The following is a 9,558-nucleotide window of genomic DNA, read 5'->3' on the forward strand; positions in this document are numbered from 1 at the left end:
TATCAGAGATTCCTGAGGTCTACGAGGCGCTCAGATTTAACAGAAACACCTCCGATCTGCCGCTGGGCAGAGGTGGCACAGTAATGACGGTAAGGAAGCTATTCCTAGACCCCGGGATCTTAACTTTGGCCCAAATGACATTGAAATGAGGCAGAGCTCTATCCCAGAAGGCACTTGGCTTCCGTGTTCAATTCTTTGTAACATGCTTTATACCTGGTGCTATACACAGGAGGAGCAAATAATTGCCCCCAATGCCCCGGGTATAATAATGTTTTGCCGCTTTAAGGCGACGTCCGCCGTGACGGGAGATAAGCGACAGCGTCACAGTTACACGCCGCCCTCTGACTGTAGAAATAAAAACGAACGGCGTGCCTTTCTGCCCCTCGGGGTTTAGGACTCTTCCGCCTCCGGCCCGGACCCCAGAAAGGATCTTCAGAAGGAGGTCTCGTTGAGTCTTGGCTTCTGTGGGAGTTTTGGGGGAACCGGGGGGTCGCCGGGTGCCTCTCCCGGGGCAGCGGAGGGAGAAGACGGAGCCGGGAAGGGGGCAACGCAGAGCAGAGGCGGCTGAGAAGGGGCTGGGGAGGCCGGACGTCTCGCTGGCGCTGACCCCCGCGGACTTTTAATTCGGGTCGGAGCCCCCTCGCCACCGGACCAGCGTGGCTCGGGATGCTGGGATTCTGAGCAGCGAGCAAGCTCCTGGCAGCGCTCCACAAAACTGCCGCTGCCGCGAGGCGGATCCAGCGCAGCGCCGCTCCCGCGGACGTCAGGACGGGATTGGGCGCTCGGAGCTCTGGCCGCTTTTGCGCAGGAACGCGGCAGCGAGTCCCACTTCTGCAAGGAGCCTAAGCTGCCGTGGAGCTGAGGCTGCAGACTGCACAGAGAAGCCCACCCTTCAGCCAGACGACCAGAAGCCAGCTGGGGGCGGCCGGAGGAGGAAGGTCCGGACCTGGAGATCCTCTCTCGGGGACCCTCACTCAGGTGGGACTGGAGACTGCAAGACAAAAAGCTCGGTGGGTACAAGTATCTCACCCCTTCCCCTCCCCCGCCGACCGGACCCCCAGAGGATTTTACCTTGTGATGGAGGCGCGCGGGTTGCTCCATTGCGAGTAGGAGGCAGCCGGGCTGAGCTCAGGGGTCCGGGTGAGGGCCAGGTCGCACTGCTCCAACTGCTCCAGCAGCTCGTCCTGCGTCAGACCCCCCAGCTCTGTAACCGAGTGAAAAGAGGCAGATTTCAGACCGTAAACGGAACTTCACTTATTAAAGTTACTTCGTTACGAGGGGCTCCTCCACTGTCCCAAGGAGCTGACAATTAAAATGTTTGCACCGATGCATTAAAGACGTGGCCTGCCCGGAAAAAAGTAATGAGCGAAGACCTTGGGGGGGGGGGTGATTTCCAAATGAAACTTCAGCTGCTGCTGCTGCTGCTGCTCTCACCTCGGCTCTCCCCTTTGCTCGCCACTTCCATGGCGGTGGTCAGGTCCCACATCTGGAGGCAGCCGCTGGCGTGGCCGGTAAACAGATAGCGCCGGGGCCGGGAGCCGATGCGGCTGGAGCCGTCACACTCGTGCACGGTGAACGACGTGATGGGCGAGCCGTCCACCGAGCGGACTTCGCAGATCCTAGAGGGACGGCGACAAAGTGCTGAGCGGGCGCTGCGTACGGATCGCGACGCCGATAAATAATAATAATAAATGAATAAAATCTGCAGGACCCACCTTTTCCCCGTAGAGGACAGACGGACGTAGACCACGTTGGAATCGGGGACCACTCGCTGTATAAAGACCTGCTGGTCGTCTCTTTCTCCGAATGGCCCTAAACGTACGAGCAAAACGCTTAATTTCTACACAACGGGAGAAATCGCTACCATATTCTGACACTTTCTGTAATAAAAATCTCACATTGCGACAGAGCCTCAGTTTAAATACCCTGTTGGTGAGCAATTTGCCCCAATTACAGCCACACGGTAGCCGATGTCTCGGGTAATAGGGCACTTTTTACCCTTGTTGGATCTGCCCGGCCCCCACACGCCTTTTAAACCCACTTGTAAAGATATAGGAATCGCTAAGCGAGTGCCAGCCTTTGGGCCCAATGCCCCCCCGATGATAATAGATTTATCCGGAAGGAGCGCCCCTCGCTCCTCTGCCCTCCTATTTACCGATGTCGTTCCCTGAGCTGCAGCCGGCGTGTCCGTCGATGTCTTCCAAGGACAAGATTTTGAAAGAGGCGAGCGGCGTGGATCCGGGCTGAGTGGAGATCATGCCACGGAAGCGGGTGACGGTCCACGTGCGGACGTGGTTATTATCCGCGCAGACTGCGCAAAGGAATACAACAAGCGGAGTGTGAATAACAAGCGGAGCCGGGCTGAGTCTCGTAAGACTTGGGGTTACATTGAGGATCGGGGAGGAAATACTCTGTTACCCGATATAAGGTGCCTCTCCGACAGCATGATCTTGGTGACGGGGCTGCGGTGGACGGTGAAAGTCTGGAAGAGTTGGGGTCCCGATCCTACGGTCTCCGGATGCTGCACGATGACCCTCACCACGCCGGAGCTGGTGCCGTAGGCGATCTCTATCCAGTTCCCGCTGTCACCTGCCGCAGGGATATGAGAGAGAGACGTGATTCAGGGGTCTCGGGAAGAACGGGGTGTTAGTGACGGGTTACGAGCGCCCACTTACTTGTCTTGGGCGTGAGGTAGACGCTGAGAGCAGTGATCGCGTCCTCCGAAGGGTCCCGGTAAAGCTCCGTGACGAGCAGGTCGTTGTCTTTCATGCGCAGCGGGAACTTCTGAACATCTGCCCAAGATCAGAACAGAATGACGGAAAAAGAAAGAGAGAAAATGGGTGAGAACAAGAGTATTTGGAAACGGAAACAGAAATAAAAATAAAAAAGAAAACCGGAAAGAGGAGAGAAAGGAAGGCGTTCGCCGGCCCGACAGATGAGTTAAAGGAGTAGAAGCTGCCGGTAACGGAAACGGATACAGATATAGAAGAGAGAAAATCCGTGTCGGCAGCGTGGGATCCGCTCGCACCCGCCGATAACCCCGAGGACGCCCGGAGAGATCCTCACCTACATAGTAGACGGATCCGTTGTTGCATCCCAACAGGAGGAAGGAGCCGGCCGTGTCGTAGCTGTTTATCGGCACCACGTCCTGGATCTGCAAGAGAGACGATCAGGGGTTTGGAGCGAGAGGAACCGAGAATACACGACAGGCCGGGAGACGGGCGATGCATCCACGATACGGCCCAGAAACAAGAAGAGCTTCCGGGAAAGATCCCAGCGCTGCTTAGTAAATAAACCCCCTTTAGCCTCAGAGCCCCCCAAACTCATAATGAATTCCTCCAGGGTAGGAGCGAGGGGTCCGGCGCGGCGCCCTCACCTGCCAGTGCTTGGTCACCGCGTTCCACACCCCGATCTTCCCCGTGTGACTTGTGGCTATTAACTGGTTCGTGACAAAGAACAGAGCTTCTACGGGAACGCCGAGGCTGAAAACACCTAAAACGTGACAAAAATAAGATGATTCTCGCCAAAAAACACACATGCTCTCATACATCACTGACTAAAAATACCCAAAATGCCTCTCGGTCTTTTGGGTTGGTTTCTGGGTGGGAGGAGGGGGCTGCTGGGCAGGGCTGGAATAATGGCGGCGAATGCCCTCAATAAGATTTGGGGGGAGGGGGGTTAAAGGCGACCCATCGTTTGGCCGCCGCTCACCGATTTCACTTCCGCTGCTGTCCCCACTGATGGACCACAGGATTATCTCGCTGTAGGAGGACACGGCCAGCATCTTGTCCGACTCCCCGAGGGTCCCGCCGACGGCCTTGGCGTTCAAAGCCACTCGCTCGATTACCCAGTCCAGGCAGGGGCTCGAGAAAATCAGCTGCCAGCCGGACGTCTCCTTCATTCTGGGGAAAGACACGACTGTTTTTATAATTACACGTCCAGAAGGGATCTCAATGCGTACGGCGAGGAGGAGAGAAGAGAGGGGATGGGAGAGGAGAGGAGAGGAGGGATGGGAGAGGAGAGAAGAGAGGGGATGGGAGAGGAGAGAAGAGAGGGGATGGGAGAGGAGAGGAGAGGAGAGAAGAGAGGGGATGGGAGAGGAGAGAAGAGAGGGGATGGGAGAGGAGAGAAGAGAGGGGATGGGAGAGGAGAGAAGGAGAGGGGATGGGATGGGAGAAAGAGAGAGAAAGGGAAATACATGAAGGGATGAAGGACAGGAGGGAATTTATATCAAAGGAAGAGAAAAGTAACAAGAGATCGGAATCTAACACTAGAGTTGATGGGAGTTCCATGTTACTGAAAAGGTGGTAGATGAGTGGAACAGACTCCCAGCAGAAGTGGTGGAGGGGATCTAAACCTAAGACGAGACCAATGACTGATTAAAGTTTGAGTCGTTACAGCAGGAGAAACGGGCGACTAGACGGGGCTATCAGAGAAAAAGCAGCTTGTACCGGAAAAGAGCTCTAAGCCGCAGAGGAACTTTCCGTTACACGGACCGGAACCGGGGGGGGGGGCGCACGAGGCAAACCGTTTCCTCACCTGTAACACACGATGAACTGGGCGTACGCCACGGCGATCCAGTTGTGATGCCCGCAGATAATCCGGACCATGCCGGGGTCGCTGGGGGTCCCTAGAACAGCAGGAGGGCCGGCTGGAGATTAAAAACGCTGCACGTACCATTTTATAATACGGGGGGGGGTAAAAGAAGATAACCTATGGTTCACTTAAGAATGAATAAACCCCCTCTGCTTGCCTGCCGCTGCTCGCTTCCTTCGGTTCACTCCAGAAGCCGCTCCCCAGCAGTACAGGAAGCAGTAGTCTATACATTGCTGCGACTGCCCAGTTAGGATCCGCCAGCACTTTAGGCACAAAGCCTTTCAGAGACCGGCTTCTAGAGCCAACAGCAAAGAGAGGGAGCGAGGAAGATGTGGGCACCGCCTGCTAAGGGGCTTCATTGCGGATAACCGGCCCGTCTTACCCCGGAGCACGGAAGCAACGCGTACAATTCTTACAAATAAACTGGGAATTCCGCCAGCGGCAAAACCACCGGAAACAACGTATCCCGGAGACAAACGTACTCAACGGGGTACGGACTCCCGGGGGGAGGAGGTTCACGGTGAGACCCCACCTTAAATATATATATATATAGAGGTGGGTCTGTCAGATACACCGGATGCCTCCAAAGGGGGTAAAAGCAGAACATGCAGGGGTATAAATGACGGAAGAAACAGTCCGAGGAGGAATCCGATCGCCTTTTGGAGTCTAGAAGGAATTTTCCCCCAAAGTGCCAAAATCACCCCAAACAAACGTATTGTTTTTTTTTGCCTTCTTTTTGATCAGTTTGAGGATTTGATGCCGGTACAGACCTCCTCCGCTCCCGAAGCACCTGTCCTCCAGCAGGCGGCCCAGGATACCGGCCCCCCCGAGGTTGGGCGGCATGGTGTTGCTCCTCCGGACCGGAACGCGTTCATTATGAGAACTTCTGGAGCCGATCTGCAAACCCGAAACGCTGTGCCGGTTCCTTCTTTTAGCTGGAAATACTGCAAGACGAACAATATATACATTATACAGGGGGCCGGTCACTGATTTATCTATACATTATACAGGGGGCCGGTCACTGATTTATCTATACATTATACAGGGGCCGGCCCGCTGATTTATCTATACATTATACAGGGGGCCGGTCACTGATATATCTATACATTATACAGGGGGCTGGTCACTGATTTATCTATACATTATACAGGGGGCCGGTCACTGATTTATCTATACAGGGGGCCGGTCACTGATTTATCTATACATTATACAGGGGCCGGTCACTGATTTATCTATACATTATACAGGGGCCGGCCCGCTGATTTATCTATACATTATACAGGGGGCCGGTCACTGATTTATCTATACATTATACAGGGGGCCGGCTCGCTGATTTATCTATACATTATACAGGGGGCCGGTCGCTGATTTATCTATACATTATACAGGGGGACGGTCGCTGATTTATCTATACATTATACAGGGGCCGGCTCGCTGATTTATCTATACATTATACAGGGGGCCGGCTCGCTGATTTATCTATACATTATACAGGGGGCCGGCTCGCTGATTTATCTATACATTATACAGGGGGCCGGCTCGCTGATTTATCTATACATTATACAGGGGGCCGGTCACTGATTTATCTATACATTATACAGGGGGCCGGTCACTGATTTATCTATACATTATACAGGGGGCCGGTCACTGATTTATCTATACATTATACAGGGGGCCGGTCACTGATTTATCTATACATTATACAGGGGGCCGGTCACTGATCTAAGCAATTACCCGGAGGGGGCAGGGAGCCATTGAACAGGACGCTCCCGCAGGACGATCGGTCCAGATCCTCGCACAGCTGCAGACGGCGGACTGAAAGAAAGGAGGGCAGTTAAAGGCGGCTGTTCCAGGCCTGACACGCGGGGCAAAGGAGGGTAAATGGGTATCTTTACCTAGTGGGGTGATCCCATAAAACTCTGCCTCGTGCAGCAAGACGGAGCAATTTACACCCCTGCGAGAGACAAAAAAAACAAAGGTTAACGGAGGGACTGGATGAGAGAAGCGGGGCGCAGCGCATGATCCGCACGCAGAGGATAAAGGTAAGAGAGACCGGTTCAAAGGACTGGGGCTCCGGGGCCCAAAAACTTCCACGGGACACTTTCAGAACTAGCTGACTTTAACCAAATCACATGACTCTGAAGACCCGGTAGCTCCGCCCACTGCGCCGCGCAGACACCTACCTCGCGTCAAGCTCTTTGGTCCGCAGGAAGTTAAGAATCGGCGCAAATACCTCGGGGTCTCTGTCTATGAAGATCTGCAACGGCACAAGTGATGTCATTTCTTCAACCCATTCATCTGAATTACGCTAACCTTTGGATTGTAAGCTCACGAGCCGAGCCGCCTCTACCTAATGCATCGAGCCGTCTTTCAGTTCTAGTTTTGTCAGACCCTTTGAATGTAGGGACTGTAATTAGCGCTGCGGGAATAGCTGGCGCTATAGAAATATTATTAAGTACATTGCGTGCCCCCCAGCCTTCTATATGAAGCCATTGAAAAGGATTTCCATAAGTCCCAACACCCCCGATACTCACTGCTCCAGTCTCATCCTTCAAGGTGGAGATCCGGCCACTAAGCAGGCTGCAAACAAACAGAGACGTAATAATGTAAATAATGCGGGACGCTTAAATCCGACGCCAACGCATGTGACAGCTGAGAGGTCCCTTTAAATTGACATGGCGTCCCCTGCATGTTGGGGGGTCTGCAAATGGGGGGTCTAATAATTTGTGCGCATGTGTGGAGAGCGCTCTTTTTGAACGCACCTTCACGCCACGCAGAAAAAAAGTGACACACGGGGGTCGCTTTATGGCCCCCAAAATCTAAGTCGTACATCGTGTGGCCCACGCCGGCCAGACTACGTTCAGGTATAACGTGTGATCCATACGGGCGCGTTCGGTGTAACGCGGAGCGGACCCCACGAGCCTCCGGGTCTCACAGCCCCTACGCCTCCCTTTTAATGAGACCTTATTACCCGGCCCCCCGGTAGGAGAAACGCGTCTGGATGTTCAGAGATATTACAGTAAATAATGTTTAGTAAATAATGCCCTAGGAGGCCCGATCGGCCCCTTCTGGAATATAGATCGCTTCACACTGACCTGGAGAAGAAGGTGTCGGACGCCCACGTCAGGGTCTGTCTGGAGGTGCTGAATCTGTGGGCGGAATAGATCGTGATCAGACTGGAGGACTCTCCGGGGACTTCACTCAGCCTCCACTCACACTCCCCGACAGCTTCCACTCACACTCAATGTCAGCCTCCATCCCCCTCTTAACTTTTCTACATCCTGCACCCTCTTAGCTTCACCGCTGCCTCTCTCTCCCAGTCTCCCACTCTGTGGTTCTGTGGTTCTCTCTCTCTCTCTCTCTCTCGGCGGTTCTGTCTCTCTCTCTCAGACTCTGTCTGTCTGTGTCTCTCTCAGACTCTGTGGCTCTGTCTGTCTTTCAGACTCTGTGGCTCTGTCTGTCTTTCAGACTCTGTGGCTCTGTCTGTCTGTCCCTCTCTCTCAGCTTCCCCGTCACTCCCATTCAGTCTCCCCGGCCGCTCACCTCTTTCCCCCCACATTGAGGTGTATGACCTCCCCGCTGCGGCCCCCCAGCCCTGCCATGCCCGGCTCTCCCTCCTCTTCAGTCAGCCGCCATGCTTCCGGCAACACCGGACTTCTGAGTACAATACAAGCCCCAGCCCATTGGCTGCCACACGCGTCCCTCACAGTCCTAACCCCGCCCCCATCCGCTCGCACAGTGTTTTGCTACTGACCACGCCCATCCGCAGTAGCCTAGTTACTCAGCAAAAGCCGATTGAAACCTTCCTTCATTCCATTGGCTGAGCTCCACATCACTCAGCCTAGATCCCCTCCCACCCTGACTGACAGCTTCCGGAAGTAAAGGGGGAGGTGAGCGGCAGTCAGTAGGGTGTTACCAGGGTGTGCCTCCGGTTCGTACCGCCTCCACTGGGAGGCGGGAGTCTGTATCCGCTGTGAATTCTTTCTATTGAGCCAACATATAAAATGATGTAAAATCACACGAGCTTTTAAAACCTCAGAGGTCTCTTCTTCAGATGGAAAACATAAGAGCGATCTATCTGAGGGTATCTATCCAGCCCAGCATGGGAAATGCCCAAATAAGGAGATGTTTGGTTTAGTGGGTGTGGTTAGAGGTGTGGCATTAATGAGCTTTTCCATGTGACTTTATGATATATTTGTAGAATTTTACGCAGTTTTATTATTTATCATTATTTCATCCGGATCCTAAACTTTACTTTTTTACATGAAAACTGAGTGGAGAATTTTCATTAATTATATGAATTTCAGTGAAATTTTATTTTTATCTAATTTTGCTTCAATAAACCCCCTTTATCAGCAGACCCGGAGCCGCCGTTGCTGTCAGTCATGTGATATTTTGCTCAAACACCACACTGAGCTGATGCTTTATGGCGCTGCTAATGAAGTCCGATCCTCCATAGACTTTCATTAGTCAGAGAGTCCAGCTGGGTGATTAAGACCGAGCCATTCTATTGTTTCTCACAGGCAGTATGATAAAGAGTCAGGGGGGTTGTTTGGTATATTGGGGTCACCGTTTGCTGCTGTCTGGTTGCATGGGGATCCTCGTATTATTAACCCTATGAAGTGATTTATATACAGCATATATATATATTCCTGCTATATACAATTTATACGCAATACGGAGTGAGAAATCTGAGAATATTTTAAACAATATCGCCGGTTTTAAATGATTGGGCGGTGCTGTCACTTTCAGCATTTCCTGAGCAGGAAGCTGTGCGCTGAGCACAGGAAGTGGAGCGCGCACCCAGAAACTGCTTCCCCCAGCTTAACATTAATAATAACAGCAGCGATTAAATAACAATAAATTCATAAATGAATGAGTAAATCTCTGCATGCCCTTCTTGCTCCTGGGGCAAATAATACCCTCTTTCCCCCTTTCATTTTGGGGAGAAAAAATAGATTC

At 52.8% G+C, this 9,558-nt stretch overlaps 1 protein-coding gene across 1 annotated transcript; it reads right to left on the bottom strand.

Moving 5' to 3' along the window:
* Nucleotides 1–207: 207 nt before the first annotated feature.
* SHKBP1 (SH3KBP1 binding protein 1) lies at nucleotides 208–8,270 on the bottom strand. Its single transcript, XM_053473021.1, has 18 exons — nucleotides 8,140–8,270; nucleotides 7,692–7,745; nucleotides 7,131–7,176; nucleotides 6,780–6,853; nucleotides 6,492–6,550; nucleotides 6,331–6,411; nucleotides 5,367–5,540; nucleotides 4,540–4,630; nucleotides 3,712–3,902; nucleotides 3,377–3,492; nucleotides 3,067–3,154; nucleotides 2,676–2,792; nucleotides 2,419–2,589; nucleotides 2,156–2,311; nucleotides 1,716–1,812; nucleotides 1,435–1,619; nucleotides 1,072–1,204; nucleotides 208–991 (listed from the first exon to the last, which is right to left on the bottom strand). Exons 1-18 carry the CDS (start codon nucleotides 8,196–8,198, stop codon nucleotides 433–435), a joined length of 2,451 nt encoding a protein of 816 aa, XP_053328996.1. The 5' UTR covers nucleotides 8,199–8,270; the 3' UTR covers nucleotides 208–432.
* Nucleotides 8,271–9,558: the final 1,288 nt, after the last annotated feature.

Source organism: Spea bombifrons, chromosome 8 (genome assembly GCF_027358695.1).
Source record: "Spea bombifrons isolate aSpeBom1 chromosome 8, aSpeBom1.2.pri, whole genome shotgun sequence".
NCBI classification, from domain to species: domain Eukaryota; kingdom Metazoa; phylum Chordata; class Amphibia; order Anura; family Pelobatidae; genus Spea; species Spea bombifrons.